This window comes from Electrophorus electricus, chromosome 12 (genome assembly GCF_041902795.1).
Source record: "Electrophorus electricus isolate QZ-2024a chromosome 12, ASM4190279v1, whole genome shotgun sequence".
In the NCBI taxonomy this organism is placed as follows: domain Eukaryota; kingdom Metazoa; phylum Chordata; class Actinopteri; order Gymnotiformes; family Gymnotidae; genus Electrophorus; species Electrophorus electricus.
This window is the reverse complement of record NC_137508.1, coordinates 27,369,016-27,387,500: the sequence shown is the minus strand read 5'-3', so window position 1 is coordinate 27,387,500 and position 18,485 is coordinate 27,369,016. Positions and strand designations below refer to the sequence as shown.

General features: G+C 40.1%; 2 protein-coding genes across 7 annotated transcripts; one reads left to right on the top strand and one right to left on the bottom strand.

The window, feature by feature from the left end:
- The first annotated feature begins 3,100 nt into the window (after positions 1-3,100).
- Positions 3,101-9,318, top strand: irf2a (interferon regulatory factor 2a). Of its 5 annotated transcripts, none has more exons than XM_027014870.3 (10): positions 3,102-3,200; positions 3,326-3,403; positions 3,849-3,938; positions 4,878-4,977; positions 5,068-5,244; positions 5,902-5,936; positions 6,032-6,128; positions 6,320-6,496; positions 6,753-6,796; positions 6,916-9,318. In XM_027014870.3, the coding sequence occupies exons 3-10, from the start codon at positions 3,852-3,854 to the stop codon at positions 7,195-7,197; spliced, it is 999 nt and encodes a 332-aa protein (XP_026870671.2). In that variant the 5' UTR covers positions 3,102-3,200; positions 3,326-3,403; positions 3,849-3,851; the 3' UTR covers positions 7,198-9,318. The 5 variants fall into 5 exon arrangements, with proteins under 5 accessions (XP_081580839.1, XP_026870671.2, XP_026870673.2 ...); XM_027014872.3 differs by having other exon boundaries at positions 3,845-3,938; XM_027014871.3 differs by having other exon boundaries at positions 3,733-3,938.
- Positions 9,319-9,746: 428 nt separating this feature from the next.
- tmem134 (transmembrane protein 134) lies at positions 9,747-16,898 on the bottom strand. Of its 2 annotated transcripts, XM_027014874.3 has the most exons (8): positions 16,688-16,897; positions 12,653-12,897; positions 12,313-12,380; positions 11,823-11,909; positions 11,485-11,561; positions 11,223-11,267; positions 10,906-10,959; positions 9,747-10,567 (listed from the first exon to the last, which is right to left on the bottom strand). In XM_027014874.3, the coding sequence occupies exons 2-8, from the start codon at positions 12,851-12,853 to the stop codon at positions 10,482-10,484; spliced, it is 618 nt and encodes a 205-aa protein (XP_026870675.1). In that variant the 5' UTR covers positions 12,854-12,897; positions 16,688-16,897; the 3' UTR covers positions 9,747-10,481. The 2 variants fall into 2 exon arrangements, with proteins under 2 accessions (XP_026870675.1, XP_081580841.1); XM_081724715.1 differs by lacking the exon at positions 10,906-10,959 and having other exon boundaries at positions 16,688-16,898.
- Positions 16,899-18,485: the final 1,587 nt, after the last annotated feature.

Here is an 18,485-nt window from a genome sequence, read left to right as displayed (position 1 = left end):
TCGTCGTCTCCATCACTTCTGGTATACAGCTTGTTGTCATCCATGTAGAGGAGGTGGCCTCTTGGTGCCTCTCTTGGTGATGATTTCACTGAGGGGGTTCAGACCAGTACCGAACACCAGTACAGGTACTGGTCCTGGTAAATCACTTAACTGTGAGCATGCTATGTACATTCATGTTAACATCCCCACTTGCTCTCACATTATGAACATATTCTCTCGAGGGTTTATATACCAAATACAAATTCTCGGAACTTTAGCGATTTCATTTTTGTTAAAGGTTTTGTCATATCAGCGAGCATTTCTTCTTTGGAACAAAATGTCAAAGAAATTTTCTTATCACTCAATATAGCGCAGATAAAGTGATACTTGATATCAATGTGCTTGCACCTCTGTCTTCTTACAGGGTCTATCTTCGCTGCCTAGGTCAGATATATGATCATTTAAATACCCTAGCTTCCTACGCTCTCTGCTAGGATAACATAGTCTTATAGGATAGTCCTATCCTGACTTCCCATCCAACCTTGGCTACCTTGAGTTTGTGCTGGTTCCCATCTGTAGCCTAATGGCTGCCGTCTGTTCATTCAGTCTGCAGAGTTTTACCACTCCCTCTAATGATGCAGTCATCAGAGTCATCAACCACTACATGTTTGCTTTGTCTTCTGTTCTAGCCCTGCTCTTCCTGATGCATTTCATTAGTCTGTTCTTAAGAATCTTGCCAGTATCTGCGTAGTAAACCAGAGGTTGGACTGTATTTGTCATAGCCAACATAGATTCCTTTCTCACATCTTAAGTCTAGTTTTCTTTTGTCTTGTCCGTATGCATAGCACTCTGACCAGAATATATGGTGATTTCTTATTGTGGTTACAGTAACATCTATTCCTGATCACTGCTGCCAACCCACAATCCTTTGGGTAAGTTACTCTCAGTAAGCATGTATCTAGCCATGTGGAATAGGGTTCTCCCATTCTGGTGTGACGAGTATGGCACCGATGTCTCCTGTCTAACCCTATTCTTAATAAGTAGTGACTCAAGATCTTTACATGTAAACTTGGTCCCAATGCCTGACCTCAGGCAGTGGATCTTTCCACAGGGAGCTGTATCGGCAATAAACATTTCTAAAACTATTGCTGTGTCACCCTTGTTTCACAGAAAATATGCAAATATTGCACGGGAAAAATCGTCAGTGAATGTCACTGCATAACTATGTCAATTAAGCCCACTAAATCTGTGTGCTCTAGTCCTAATATCTGACTGGCTCTTTTATCTGGGCTCTGGTTGAACTGTCACTGTATGCATATTTCACAATGAAGGTTAAACGTGTCAACATCACCGACCGCATTCTCCAGCTTTAGTATATCCTCATAATTGCAATGGCCATATCCTCAGAATTGCATGCCATGTTTGTACATCTCTACAACTGTCACAACTGTCATGCTCATCAATTACATTGTTCAAGAAGTATAGTCTGTTGTAGTATTTGATGTTGAACTTGTTACCATCCTTGATTTGTATCTCATCTCTGCCCTGCTGGAAGGTTATTCTGGCTCCAAAAAGTTGCCTTGCATATACGAGGGGAGGTACAGTCTTCCTTTACTATCGATCAGCTTCACCTCCACTTCTCCTCTCCATTGTGCAACTCCCCTGGTTCTCAGTCCATCAGTCAGTCCCACGGTGTGCATCTCCGGTTGGAACTTGAAGTCAGACGTCTTAGATTTTCTAATCTCGGTTATGATGTGGGATGTCACTCCCGTATCGACCATTAGACCATTTAGTTTTACCTTCGCTGGCCTCATGTCTTCACGCCATCTGAAAACACACGTGTGACCCATTTAATTTTCAACTATCTGTGTCACGTCGTTTCTGCCACGTTCTCCGACATGCTGCCTCTTCACGCATCCTGCTTTTGCATTGCCCACACCACTGGTCTGTCCGGGGCACTTGCTCAGACATGCCCTGGCCTTGGATCCTTTTTTGCCACAGCTGTAACATGCGACGTTTACCTGATTGTATACCGGTGCGTTTGCCTTTTCTTATGTCTGTATTTCCATTACGTTATCGTCCGTCGTGCATGCGGTGTATTTCTGTGTCTTCATAGCATCTCAGTTTTAGTTTAAGTTCAGCAAAGTTCATGGTTCTGTCACTTTGCGTAACATAATGGCTTGTGCCTTAAATGTCTCTGATAATCCCTTCAGAATCATCGCTATCAAGCGCCCGTCATTTACGGTTTCTCCCGCACCTTTGGATAAACGTGTCATCAGGCCAAACTGATGTATAACTAATCGAAATTGAAGTGAAGTACACAAAATTTGCAGAGAAACAGGATATTTGCCTCAAGAACCACTGAAAACCTTAAAACTGAAAACCTTCTTTTATCCTCATGCTTAACTCCTGGAAAAGCACCATCTTCCAATCATTTCCCTTTTATCTTTTACTTTATTCTTATGGTCTATTCAAGGGAAAAGTGTAGTTTTAATGCACATTTGAACATTTACAACATATTCTCAGGTGGTTCACATCAAAAAACACAGCCTCATCTAATAGTTGCGATGTAATGATACCATGTAGTTTTAACATTTCAGACAAAAGATATCAGTTTACAATGATAGAAAAATCCCACAGTAATATAAAATGTAACGATATGGATGATCCCATGAAGCTATTATAAACTTTATGGTAATATTACATTTATAATTGTCAAGTGATGCAACATAAACCTTAGATAAGAGACTGTCTAGGTCTGACAGGTCTTTATGAGCCTCTCGTCTCCAAAGAATTTAAAACAAATACAAAAAGCTCATAGGTGAGGTTTGCAGACTCCAAATCTAATTGCCTATTTAAGTGAGGAATGATTTAACTGAAATTCAAAAAATGAATTTGAATCATTTACTTAAATATTCAATGTATTGCCTTTTTCTTAAATGTTGTTTGTTGCTGAAAATTGAGTGGGTTCTTCAGTGGAGGACTACAACCTATAAAACTGTTATCCTTTAGTGAATATAAAATAATTAATGTAAGTGAATAGCAATTCCCAGTATTAAATTAAATGATTTTTTAACAATAATACATTAAATTAATTTTAAAAGCAACTGCTATATGAACACACCCAGTGGAAACTAATGTGGATGTATGAACACACCCATTTAAAATAATGTGCGACGGTTGATCTCCGTGAACACCCAAGAGACCAATGAAACCCTGGAGTGAGTTACTTATTTAATGAATACCTCATATCTGCGCGTTTATAGTTTAGCCCAGTTTAATGTGTGGTTTAAAGGCTAGTTTTCAGTCTTGTCGTAGTTTAACGCGTTATTTCTTTAAATGGCAGGCTAAGGAGTATGACAGCAGCTTGTCCTTGCTAGCTAGTGCTGGCCTCGGACCGACGGAAGCACTTGGACTCGTCTAGGTAATGTTAAAACAACTCTTATGAAATGTGGACATAAATGTGGCCAGACGTGCACGCAACATCCACGTAAATCGTATTAAACTAGCTAGCTAGCTGCAACACTAGATGTTCACATATTTTTGCTAACCTGACTGCCCTGTTTACACAGAAGTAAACAAGTAAGTTAGCTAAGCTAGCATCTTTCGCGGAGTTATGCTAAGCTAGCTAGCTAGGTGCGCTTCAGATATATGTTAGAATAACGGCATTAAAGAGCCAAGATTTATTCCGAGGTTTCTCTTGAATTGTGTAAAGCTACACCACGACAGCTATTTTTGTTTACTTACCATTAGCTAGCTAGATATGTGGCTACTTCCCAAACACATTAGCTAGGATGGCTGACTAAAGGGATGAAGGATTGCGAAATAACGTTGCCGGATTGAATCTTAACCGGTTTGAACGGAGGTAGAAGATGCCGGTGGACAGACAACGCATGAGACCATGGCTGGAGGAGCAGATAAACAGCGGCAAAATCAAAGGGCTTCACTGGGTTGATGAGGTGGGTAGAGTGTGGGTGGGTGTGAGAGTGAGTGATTGTGTGGGTGGGTGTGTAAGAGCTGTTCCAGTACCATTCTCCAGCTTTCTGTGTGAATCTTAGGGACTGTGTTTTAATAAGATAGCTATATCTTTTCAAGAGAGAGACCCATGGGTTACCCTTGCTGAGATTATTCTGAAAAAAATGTTATAGCCAGAAGTCCAGAGTGGCAGTGTGCAAGTGTTGAATGTATATAAGGTCAGTGCTGTGAACACTGTGGTGTGGTTCTGTTTGGTGTGATCACACCATCTCCCTGGTCATAAACTGATCAGTTGGAGGATGGTTAACCCAGATTGTGCAAGCCCACTGACAGGCTGTGCTCTCTAAATGTACACGTACTCTTGCATAGGTGTTTTGCTGCCTGCAAAAGCGTTTCTTATGTGTTTTCACATGCTGAATCCAAATGTGTTTTCAGACTTTGTCACCCATAGTTGTTCTGTTCCAGTATACTCATGTTGTTGTGTGTCTTATGGAAAAGTAGTACTAAGGAAAGTGGATTCCCTCTGTGTTGGCAGACTACTGCTAGACACTGAACAGGGATGTTCCAGGCAAAAATCATATACCTGTACATTTTAGGAGCACCTCTGTACATATATTTAAGTGTAATAACAGCCTTATTTATGAATAAATATATAATTCATAAATCACTTAAAACCTATGATAAAAAAAATTCTAATTTCATTTCAGCGTAAGAAGTACTGAAGGCTCCATTCGTTTTAGTTTGGGAAGCAAAAAAAGTTCAGATTTTGTTGCTCGGTGAATTTGTTTCAAATTAAGGTGTATTTGGAGCTAAAGGGGGTCTGTTTCTTTTGTTTGTTAGCATTTGTGTATAATCGGCACTTCAAGCAATTCTAGTTCTGTGTTACTACAAAGTACTGTCTTAACTCAAACGTTCATTAACAGAAGGACAAGATATTCCAAATCCCGTGGATGCATGCAGCCAGACATGGCTGGGACCTGGATAAAGACGCACCTCTCTTCATGAACTGGGCCATTCATACAGGTAGCCTGCTGGGATGTACAGGATTTATGATCCTTAAGTGTTAAACTTGTACTGGACCTATTCCCCAACCGAGGCACCTTTTCCCTGCAGGAAAGTACCATCCCGGAGTAGACAAGCCCGATCCGAAGACATGGAAGGCAAACTTCCGCTGTGCTATGAACTCCTTGCCGGACATAGAGGAAGTAAAAGATAAAAGCATGAAGAGAGGATGCAATGCCTTCCGAATGTACCGCATGCTTTCCCCTTCAGAAAAAGCTGCCAAGAAAGGTAAGGCAACACCTCACTGCCAAACATTGGTGACGAGCGTGAAGTCTCTCGGGCCGCTGGTGTTTGTGAGATGGAATAGAAGGGAGAAAAGGCATGGGATTAAGCCCAACAGTCTCCCCCAAATCTACATTCAGTAAGTGGGAGGGCTGAAGAATTTGTGAGGAGGAATGTTAAATTAGGATTTTTCTGACTGATGCTGATGTGTGATCATGTTTTGTAAGTTGCTTTCTGAGTATTGATGGTCCACATCATATGAAACAAAGTATAATGGAAAATAATCAGGTGAAATCAAGTTGCTACTGTTGTTTTAACAGCACCATTGTAGAATTATCATGATGGAACAATAAAAATATATTTGTAAAGCAAGTAATTATGTGAATTTTATTCATCTTCAATTGCATTCTTTCTAAGTGTCAATCCGATATAAAATTGTTTCTGTTCAGTGCAGTTTTTAACAGTGAGGGGATTTGTTAATTGTGAGAGAGAGAGAGAGAGAGAGAGAGAGAGAGAGAGAGAACATGAATGTAAACACAAAAAAATAGACATATAATGTATGTATGTCTGTCTATTGTTCCATGTGTGTTTTTATGACTACATGTGTACATATATGTAATATATACAATGAAGATTTAAAGATGAGGAATTTTTTCCCCTCAGGGAAAAAAAAGATGGAGCGGGAGCCAAAAACCAAAGTAAGAACATGAATAAGCTCCAAACATATATCTTACAAATACAGAGTAGAGAAATTTGTTTATTTATTTATTTTTATTTTTAATACATCTGTCAGAGACGAAAAGGTAAAAACACAGAGCCACCAGTGAAGGATTCTGTTCCAGCACACTCGAAGGAAGACACACTTCCGGATAGCACTGTTTTATTGACAGGTGAGGTTCCTGGATCAAGTCCTGCTCATACCTATATTAGAGACTGTTTGTGTTTGTTTATTTGTTTGGGCAATGGGGGTTGTTTTGGCCAATAAGTAGAGCCATCTGTATTACCATTGTGACTTTGTGCTACAGAGACTTGTGTGGGCTCGGGCTGAACCTGTATGATGGGATATTTTTCTTCTCCACAGCAGAGCATGATGTGTCCAAGGAGCTGCGTAGTCCCAGCCCGTCACACAGGGTGTTGGGGAACGACCCGCCGGATGTGTGTGCTGTCGTGGAGATCACCACTGAAAACGAGGAGTCCAGGGTCAGCTCTACTCAGCTGCCTGTCCCTCTCCAGATCTCCCCTGATTCATCCTGTGGTGGTATGCTCCATTCCATTTTTTATGCTGCAACACTTGATACTATATCAAGAGTTTTGTTGTTGGGTGATGGATTGAATCGGGGTTGTACTTTAGAAAATCCAGAACCTAACAGTGGAGTTCCTCAGGTCAGAGACTGAGAGCTGCTGCTTTACATCAGTAGATATTCTGTGTCTTGGCAGGACATTCAATTTTACCATGAATGTGTTTTTGTTGTTGTTGTTGTCAATTTTTTGTTTATCTTGCTGTGTTGATTTAGAGATTGGCAACGAGAGCACATGCAGTGATGAGGATGACAGAGAGGTGTGTTTGATGAACGCTAAATACTAAAGTACCCTGGTCACACTGATCCATTTTTAAGCCACTGATTTACCTTTAACTTTATTTAAAAATCTGTATCCTTACAATTTGAGTTTGTACAGCTTCATCCACAGGATTTGTCCATCCACACATCTAGAAGGACATGTTCGTCTGTGCTGAGGATAGCCCCCAGCCCATCCGACAGGACTTTCGTCTCCTCTGGAAAGACGAACTTTTGGGTGACCAGCTGCCAGGAGGAGTCGCCCCTCGTGACCTACGACATGCCTCCCTGGCAGCCATTCCTCAGCTCTTTCCCCTTTGATCTCTCCGCTAGCTCCACAGCCCGCGCAAGTGTGATAACAAAAGCCATGGACCTGTCGTCCGCCATGGAAGAGAGGCAGTAGGAGCAACCGCTGCTAACCGGCCGTCTGTCCACACCTGCTACCCCAACACACACACACACACACACACACACACCAGCTTGGAGGTGTTTGTTTTTGTTTATTTATTTTTTTGTGTGTGCAGTATACAGACAGAACATATTGGCCCTGGTCCCAGTGCCCATATGCAGCCAAACTTTAACTAGATGAATGTGGGAGACTTGTTCAACACTAATGAAGAAGAAGAAGAAAAAAAACAACAAGGAGGAAAAAAAGAATTTTCTAACCGGAGATGCACAAGTAATCAGGAGTAATTAAGCTAAAAACAAAGATACCTCATTTTACTGGATTATTACATGAATTCTTAAAATTCGTATAATTACCTCAAAGAGTGATTTTGCATTGTACTTCAGTTTAGCATTACCACATGTACAGTGTGGTCAGTCCAGACTGCCTATTTCCACTGGTGTGGGCCAGTGGACCTTTATTCCCTCTGATCATTTAACACAAGTTGTTACATGTTTTGGTGGGAGCGCTCTCGTAACACTTAATCACAGTTTTAGGTGCTGTAGCAGAGCAGTCCTACGTGACAACTGCTTGTATACCCCCCACTTCAAGCCTGCCCTTTTAAAAAGAAAACAAAATGCAACCTTCTCGCTTTGGTAACAGGGTTACAGTCCCATTAACACAATTCGAGGTTAATTTGATGTTGATCAAGATGTCAATGGCAAGTGTAATCAAAGCTGCTCTAGTCTCATGCTGAGGTCTTGTGAAGAATACACTAATATAAACCAGTTACACAATAGATTTTGGACACTCATCCAGTTTTGGCTTAATGATGGATGCGAGTCACTTTCAAACATGGACCATCAACTCTCAAATTCTCAAAGATCCAAGCCCAATAAATGAGTCAGTCGACTCCTGATATATGATTGCATTAATATATGATTGGAGTAATTTCTCCTCATGTTGGGCTGTTATAAAAATGATACAGGAAAGGCTTGTTTTTTTACTTTTTGTCTTAGTCAAACTTTGGACACACGGTTGATTTGGTACTTTTTACACCAGTTTGGTATTATTTACTGGGCCAGTTGGATAACTGCTTGTGATGGTCAGTGCGTTGGCATGTTTCCGTTTCCACATAAGCGAGCTCAGGCTGCGTTAGCTGCACGCTAACTATCCTTGCCTACCTGGACATACCAGGTCACTTTAAAACCAGGTGTAACTCCAATTAAATACAAATACAGGACCGAGAAATCAACGAAGAAACCATGAGAAAGACTTGAAGCTGCAGTTGCACAGATCTGTTCACGTGGTTTGCTGTTGGCATTGTGTTCCTGAGACAGGAGTTATTCATATTCAGATCAAGCGACCAGTGGCTTTTAAGCTGTTAGAATTACAATATCATAAAAACTCTCATTTATTTGATATATAAATTATACATTTTAAGGAAAAGGAGGAGTCACATTTTAAAAATGAATGGAAATCTGACATGGGCCTCTGGGGAACTTATTCATCAATACTGTATTTTAAATGATTGGTTTGTTTTGTTTTTTGTAGACCAACACAGACTTTAACTTCTGTTTGCTTTAGTTAGTACAGACAACCCGGAGTCATGGAGTAGCGGCATATGAAACATTTAACTAATGTCCAAAAATACAGACCCGCAGCACCGCACAGGTTAATGTAGACGGTCCAGCCCCGGTCTTGGGGGAATACCACCCAGCGTCCACACTGGCGTCTCAGGTAGTCAGCATTCTAGCACTGGCTCAGGTGTGTTTACAGCGAACTGGCTCTGCTACTAGTGTGTGGATATGCGGAGCCTGAAACACTAGATCAGACAGAGGTGCAGATAGGGCAGCTTTGTTCGTTTTGTGCATTAAGGGAGTAGGCGTGGGTTCACATACAAAACCAGCAAGGCGGCTCTGTTCACCTAGTTTTAACGCGCGCTCGTAAAGCACGGCTCTGATGCAGCCTGTATCAGGTTTGCTACACCAGATGGAATAAGTGTGTCTGGCTGGGCTGACACGGAACTGATAGTTTATATACCTAAATCCTCGTGGTGTTATTTAGCCAACACTCATGTTTTTGACACAAATGTACAACTATTGACTGTTTTATAGATGAATAAACTAATTGACATGACCCTTCTGGACTGGAAACGTGTCTCTTCTGAGATGTTTAATTCCAGAGTTCTGTATTATAGTAATTCCAAGGAATATGTGGCCATTTTGAGACACAGTATCCTGTACCTGACGTAACTGAATAAGAGCGAACACACACATCTATAGGATTCGAGCGGATTTTTGAAAGGGTTTGGATGCGTGTTTAAATACTTCACAGCACAAAACATGCAACAACAAAAAAGCTCATTTGTTCTACAACCATGGCCCTGCACCTTTTACAAGGCCTGCCTGACGTTTCCGCAATTTTGCTCCAACTCGTGGCTTCAGATTACAAGACGGTAATAAACTGGGAATGCGTGCAAAAAACAACATACTTTGCTGACAGTATGAAGACATTCTTATGTTGGATGACGTCTCAACAGGACCATTCCAGGAACAGCACTCGCATTTAAAAGCAAAGTAGAAAAACAAGTTTATTGTAGTGGCACAGTGATTTAAAAAAATTACATACAAATAAAATACATCTCTTCAACCCCGACCTGCTGGAGTTTTACAGTGGTTCAAAGTGTTAGTAGTGGTATTAGTTAATTAAAGAAAAATGGGGAGGAAAATCCATGATGATGTATTAGGAAGTATGAGGCTGGCTCTCAGTTTGTCACCATACATATTATTACAGTCTGTTTTATCCTCATTAACATATATAAATATGTAAATCTAAACTGAGACCATTTGGTCCATGACACAGTGTTTTTCTGTGGGACCCCCCTTTGCCAAACTACCCCATAGCACAACTACAGTCAACGCCATCCATTTAATTTAGTATCAATAACCCAAAGTCAATGGCATAATTTAGGTAAACTAATTTGGGAGGTGGGCTTAAAAATGTACAAGTCAAAGTCTATAATGACTTGAGTGTTAGCTCCTCAGGTCATGCCTGTCATGATTTATGAGACATTATGTGCAAAGCAAGGCTACAAGTGAGGTTTGCATGCTGAAATTCCAGGACGTTTGGAGGAATTACTGATGACCTTCAACAGAACTTCAATTCACAGAATTTTTTGGATGGTTTACAGATTCACTCTAAATTAAGATTGCACAAACATCTTTCCATACTTCATATCATTTCTGTATTTAAAAAGGCAAGCCAGCATCCAGCCTCCATGACTGTATATGATGTCATATTCAATACTTCTCAAAGTAGGGCAAGTAAAAGAACTTGAAACCTCTTCGTCCCCTGATGGCACAACTTATATAGATCACGTGGTAAACTGTGAAAGAGGGTGAGGGGGTGGTGAAGGAAATAAAACAATTTATGAGCATTCAAAATTCTCACATGACCACCACAGCAATTTCAGCTCAGAACAGGTACAAAAAGGACTCATTTTCCATTTGACTCCTTAAACTGGCAGGAATGGATCACAGGGAGATGGTGTTTTTTTTTCCAATAAGAAAATGTAACCATAACCATGTGCAAATAGAAATGTTTGCATTTGCAGCCAGTTACTTATTTAAAAAAAAACCTTTAAACCTGTTAATGGCCTTCAGTCAACCATACAACTGATAACCTACTTTTTAAGCTTTATACACAGTATAAATTAGAACATACCACCAGGAATAAAGAGGAGAAATCCAGAAACAAAGAAAATTGCACTTGAAACTCCTGTTGAGAGATAAACACAACTGATTTCCTGTTTCGTACAACACAACGCAGCACAGCATATCAGTTCTGTAGCTATCAGTGCCACATTTAGTTCAGTGACACATTATGTGCAAATTTCCTTGAGGCAACAGAATTTTCTCTGCTCTACCTTGCCGTATGAAGGCCTTTGTAATTACAGACAAACTGAATAAGGTGAGTTAGTCTCAATTCAGCACCTGACACTTGAAGTTTATTTTGAAGTGACCTATAATCAGCAATCTCACCTGCATTTGGGTTTAACTCAACTACGATGCCTGTGAAAATCAGAGCTGGGGTGAGAGAAAGAGAGCGAGAGAGCGAGAGAGAGAGATCATTATGCGATAACATCTACCAGGCAGGTTACAAAATGCATGATGTGAGCATCACGTGTTCAGGATCAAAATTGAAGCCGATAAATGAATGCTGGTAAGTTATTAAAGAGAAACTGATTTTAAAATGTTTATGTATGTAGGGCCTAGCCAACGGCGTGCGCGGTTTAAATCCTACCAAGTCCAGTGATGAGGAGGAGGAAGGATGCTAGCACCACTCTTCTGTTTTTCTTTATTAAAGGATGGGACATCCACCTGCCGAGCAGGACACTGATATCAGAACAGTCACGCAGGTGTGTTACATTACAGTATTCCCCAGGTGCTTAGAGGCAGAGTGAATGGGTGATGGTACTGTTGAGTGTATGTGTGTGTTTATATGGGTGACTGAGTAATGAGGTACGCAACAGAGTATTTGTATGGGTATGTAAGGGTGACTGACTGTCTCTCTCTCTCTCTCTGTGTTTGTTTGTTTGTGTTTGTTTGTGTTTGTGTGTGTGTGTGTGTGTGTGTGTGTACCCGCAGCAGCGCGCAGACAGCTGTGTGACAGAACTGAGGGTGCTGAATGACCACTGTGAGCTACAGTAGGACAGCGTGGCTGGATCACTGAAACACAGAAGCAGGCAGACATTAAGACCACAGTGGCCCTCTGAGCCCACATTATTCCACTGCGTCTTCCTTTCTACTGACACTGGCCTTCATTCAAACCCATTTGTTCACTTTAACTCGCAGTCATCAGGCAGGAATCACCGGAACTTGCTGCCTTGCCTAGTGTCTGTCACATAATGATCAATGCCTTGTCTTTTGTACTGTGTGTATTGTAACGTGTATACTGTATAATGTCTATTGTATTTTGCACATGGCACTGTATTGCACATCTTGTGTATTTCTTGTATATTCTTTGTACATTATGTGTACTGTTTTCGCACAACGCAAACATAAAACTCTAAATTAAGTGCATCTGGAGCAAGGATGCCAAAAGCATGTCATCAACAATCTAAAATCAGACCTGATTTTGAAAAAGTTATTAAAGGTGGAGTTAACCGGGCTGCCCAGGCTGTCTTCATTTTCCAGGTTCTGTAATTCAACATAACAAAATGATTCATAATTTAGCAGAAACAAATAAACACAAATATTTTATATAAATATATATTCTAAGAAGATTCCAGGTGAGTAACTGCATTGTACTATAGTAAGAAATGAAGAGATATTCAACACTGTAGTGAAGTACACAAGGTGTGCGAGCAAAGTGCTTCTGAATTTGTAGTACATTCTCTCTCTCTCTAAACACCCACCCACACACACACGTTTCTGAGGTTGTAAAATGACTCGAAGCAGCCCTGTGTGACCTGGTATTTAAGGTTGCTGTGTTCAGTAGATCCAGTAGAGGCAGAGGGTAGAGGCTGTGGCTTGCTGAAAGAGAGAGGTCCAAACGTCATCTCTCCATCCCGCTCCCACGCCTTCCGCCTATCCGGATCTCCTTCTGGCCCCACCCCTTCCTCCTCCCCCTCCAATGAGAATGCGTCGTCGATGGTGAACTGCGTCGCCATGTCCACAGACCCTCAGATACTCCCTGGGTGACCACAGCCAATCACTGTGGGATTCAGAGAGAGATCTGATTCACTGAGTGAAATGAGTCTTGATAAACCCTGAGTTCCATAAATGTTCCCCACATACAGAAGCTTGCACGAGTAACTTTGTTTAGCCAAAGTCATGAATAGGTTCAAAGGAAATCTCTGCCTAGTATCAGAAGCAGTGATTTCTCTCCAGATCTCACAGCGTCTGCCACACTTGGAGTCTGTGATTTTCTTCAAGCGCACAATTATGTGATATAGTTTAAGATTTAGCAAAAGTGCACAAGAACCCATTAACACTATAGGTGTGGTGTATATACGACTTGAGTTAACAGGACAGCCAGTCTGAGAAATCTTTGCGATTTTTGTCCTTGAAATCTCATGCTTATGGAAGCAGCTCTGGGCAACCACAAAGAAACACGATTCCTGAGGTTTGTGCTGTTTTCACAACAAGCCGTTTCAAAACGTTATGACTCCAAGGCAGAGTATATTCTCCAAGTGGTGAACCAAGCACCGAACCTGGATATATGAAGATTAAACTGGGTCACTAATTTTCTGCTATTGGTGAGATTTATACTTGGTCCAACACATCTGTGATGTATCATTCAGTGAAGGGCACATCTACTGCAATTCTGTGCACTGTGCATTAGTATGTCTGCAAAATGGGACACACTGTGACATCTTCTAAAGTGCACATGATTGCACCCACCAGTACACAAAACGTCAGGTGTGGACAAGGGGACAATTCAGTCAAAGCTCTGGAAACAGGACGATCAGGTAAGGAGAAGCAGGAAAATGTCTCTTCAAGATCTAAAGTGTGTGGGGTGTCAGGCGTCTTCATGCCTAATCCCAAGGAACTATCTTAAAGGGACAGTTCACCAAAAGTTACTGTCACCAACATTGGGACTGTGTGTTTTTAACTTAAATTCAGCTTACTTTTTCTCCTAAAGTCAGTTTATATACAACTGTACTACAACAAATTCAAAAATGTATCGAACATTCAGAAAACTGTAGTGAATCTCTCTCTCTCTCTCACACACACACACACACACACACACACACACACACACACACACACAATCAAATCTATTCATTTCAGAGCATGCCATCTTGAGAACTGTGAATGAACATCCACATCCACAACAAGCCTCATAGGGCACCCAGTCCTGTTTGTCCAGATGCCCAGTCTAAGATTTCTGCACATCAAATAATAAAAACAACAGCCAGACATGGACCGAAGTCCAGCTTTCAAAAATGAGTAAACAAAAACTATTTTAACATCAGGAAGAAAACAATAAACAAACTCCCGTGCTGTTAACACTGTACGACTTCATCTGCAGCACTGCTAAAACAAGGACACTATGATGGTCACTGGGATATCTTACACTGCCTGACAGTCCTAGTAGTGTTTTATTCTAACACACTGCAGGGCATTCAAAGGGCCTGCGAGGCTGAGACCTGAAGGGCAGCTTCCTCCCAGAAACAATTTAAAGCTTCCGAACGTGGCAGCAGGGAGAACTTCAGAACTGTGGATACAACCCTAAACACCTGGTCAAATTCTTTGCAACGAGCTTCGAGAACAAAGGCAAGTTCCAAAACTCCATGACTCGGCGAGCACCGGAATTTTTGTTCATTTATTATGGCCAGTTTGAAATTAATAGACTGGCACAACAACTAATTTCTTTGCAGATTTGCTTTGAAATGATACTAGTAAAGTTAATTAATGTTACATAATGTAATAAAATAATTTACCTTACGAAGTATCTTAAGGGTGGGAGTACCAGTGTTTCTGGAGCTATGTGCCCTGAGTTTTAGCACACCAGCATTACAGATCAAGGCCAAATAGACCAAAATTTGCACCCCAACACCTAACTCCACATGCTAAAAGGCCAAGGATGTGGATGCCAAACGTACAGTAGATGATGATTTGTTGTCTGTTCTGACTTGCCCACATTATTCCATCACACGTTTTGAAGGACACACCTAACAATAGCTAAATCCACCTGTCAACACTCCGATTTCAGGTTCAAAGCACAAAGCAGTTATTTTCTTTTGCGTTCATTCATTGATGAGCTCTTTAATAAATGAACCGTGGTCCTATACCTTCTCAGTTATTTATGAACAGTTCTTTTCTGACAAAAATGTCCCTCTTCTATAACAGCATATAATGAATATATATATATATATATATATATATATATATATATATATATATATATATATATATATATATATATAATGGGCTGTCTTGTATAAGGGTTAATATAGGTGTATGGGTTAACATCGGTTTTAATATCTGTGTATGGGTTAATATAGGTGTATGGGTCAAATTCTGTTTTAACATCTGTGTATGGGTTAATATATGTGTATGGGTTAACATCTGTTTTAACATCTGTGTATGGGTTAATATAGGTGTATGGGTTAACATCTGTTTTAACATCTGTGCATGGGTTAATATAGGTGTATGGGTTACATCTGTTTTAACATCTGTGTATGGATTAACATCTGTCTATGGGTTAACATCTGTTTTAACATTGGTGCATGGGTTAATATAGGTGTATAGGTTAACATCTGTTTAAACATCTGTGTATGGATTAACATCTGTGTATGGGTTAATATCTGTGTATGGGTTAACATCTGTTTTAACATCTGTGTATGGGTTAATATCTGTGTATGGGTTAACATCTGTTTTAACATCTGTGTATGGATTAACATCTGTGTATGGGTTAATATAGGTGTATGGGTTAACATCTGTTTTAACATCTGTGTATGGGTTAATATAGGTGTATAGGTTAACATCTGTTTAAACATCTGTGTATGGGTTAATATAGGTGTATGGGTTAACATCTGTTTTAACATCTGTGTATGGGTTAATATAGGTGTATGGGTTAACATCTGTTTTAACATCTGTGTATGGGTTAATATAGGTGTATGGGTTAACATCTGTTTTAACATCTGTGTATGGGTTAATATAGGTGTATGGGTTACATCTGTTTTAACATCTGTGTATGGATTAACATCTGTGTATGGGTTAACATCTGTTTTAACATTTGTGCATGGGTTAATATAGGTGTATAGGTTAACATCTGTTTTAACATCTGTGTATGGGTTAATATAGGTGTATGGGTTACATCTGTTTTAACATCTGTGTATGGATTAACATCTGTGTATGGGTTAACATCTGTTTTAACATTTGTGCATGGGTTAATATAGGTGTATAGGTTAACATCTGTTTAAACATCTGTGTATGGATTAACATCTGTGTATGGGTTAATATCTGTGTATGGGTTAACATCTGTTTTAACATCTGTGTATGGGTTAATATCTGTGTATGGGTTAACATCTGTTTTAACATCTGTGTATGGGTTAATATAGGTGTATAGGTTAACATCTGTTTAAACATCTGTGTATGGATTAACATCTGTGTATGGATTAACATCTGTGTATGGGTTAACATCTGTTTTAACATTTGTGTATGGGTTAATATGTGTTTTAATATCTGTGTATGTATCTCTCTTGAGATTCAGCCTTTTAATTACACAAGTTGGCTAACGCTAGCTACCTAGCTAAACTAGGTTAGCTACAATCAAAGCACCTAGCAATTTCTGGCTCCATAACAAGCTAGCTAGATAACTCAGCTAAATGACGAGGTTTCATTCCGCCTTGGAAGCCATTCGAGTTATCATTTATGAACACATATATTCATGTATGGTCGGAGTAGTAGCCAGCCAGCTAACAGCTAGCCTCATTAAGACCTTGTTTAGCTTAGCTCGCTAATGCCAGTACAAACGATCACAACTCCATACTTACTGTCGATGTTCCTTAACCGTAATCAGCCAGACCTAAACATCTAGACCACAGCTTTCCTCCTAAACCGTGAGCGAAAAACAACTTGTTTAAAATATATATATTTACTTTGGCATATGCCACAAAAAGCAAAGTTTTCTCGGAACTTTGCTAATTAGCCAACTAGCTTGTGCTTACTCGCGTTCCTTCGCATTCCTGAGTAAGGGTACATTACTGCCATCTAGTGGCCCGCGGACTTCTCGAAGTTGTTTTAACTGTCCAATGCGCAAATAACTTAATTCAGAATTTAGGCTAAATATTTACAGGTTAAAATTAGGTTTAATCATTTATCGGATCTATAGACAAACACTGAAATCTATGGTGTTAATTTTCTCTGCCCCACGTACACACGCACTATGTAGCCTTCTGCTGGACATAGTTAAACAATAACCCAGCCTGCTCATTCTTCATTTTACCAGTAGAGAGCAGTATTAAATCTTCAAGAAAAAGCCCGAATAAATAATCTCCAAAGCTTGTATGTCTGTTATAGTCTTTCTAGCATATTTTTCTATGAAAATGAGTGCTGTGGAATTAGTTCTGAAGATCTGTAATAAAGTAGCTTCCATCTTTATCTATTTTAAACGGGTCAGCGCATAATAGCTATTTCTTAATCCCACACTCCTGTACTTTGGTTAATTGACTTTGGTCAATGTACACTTTGAGATTATTTACAGACTATATACCTCTATTTCTCTCTAGCAGGCCTGGCCAGCTCCACACACCACCCCTGCTGTGATGCAAGGCAGGATTCCCTTCTGCTTGGCCATGCTGCGGGTGGCCAACCTCCCGTAACACCGTCCAGACACTCCAAGTAGCACCTTTAATGTACCATATTACCATTACATCCATTATGCTGTCCTTAACCTGCCTTGCACCGATATTTCTGTTGGAAACGTCCTCTGTCTGGTGTAAACAATAGTCTTCACACCCTGCGCTGTCTCAGATATGCGTCCTTGTTCTAGCCATCAGAGTGCACTCAGACAAGTGTATTTGTATTGTAACAAACACCATTCAGACATAGTTGAAAGAAACAATGGTATTAACACTTTTGTTAGGTGCAATGTATAGAACCTGTACAATGTACACACTGTTTAATTCCCAGCCTGCTCCTGGAGATCTATCACCCTGCTGAGTTTCGCTCCAAACTTGTTCATAGTAAGGTTTCATTCTTATTGTAACTGAACATTTAGCTCTAACATTTATTTTCTCCTGAAAACCTGTATTTGATAGTTTAGCTGAGTTGAATTGGGTATTGAACTAATCTCAGCACAGAATGTTTAGAATTGGGTGAACTCTTCAGATGGAATCTGCTAAATTCTTTGTTTTTTAATCTGAGAAGTTTGGGTATATTTGGGTGTCAACACTGGAGCTCTAATATGAACAGAATGTTAAGAAAAAAAGTTAAAGAAATATGAACATCTACTTGCAGTGAGTGTAGTTATTCATGTACAGCATCCAGCAGACACTTTTATCCAAAGTGACTTAATACAACTTGAGCAACTGAGGGTTAAGGGCCTTGCTCAAGGGCCCAACAGTGGCAACTTGGCAGTGGTGAAACTTGAACTGGCAACCTTCTGATTGTTAGTCCAGTACCTTCACTGCTAAGCTTCCCCAACACTACTCAACACTCTGCACAAGTGTTTTGAAAAACAGAAATCTTATGGCTTAGGGAAACTGTATTCTTTCCAAAATAATAATTTTAGAAAATTCTACTTTTGTTCTTTTAACTTTTACCTGAAAGGCTACAAATGATGAACCACAT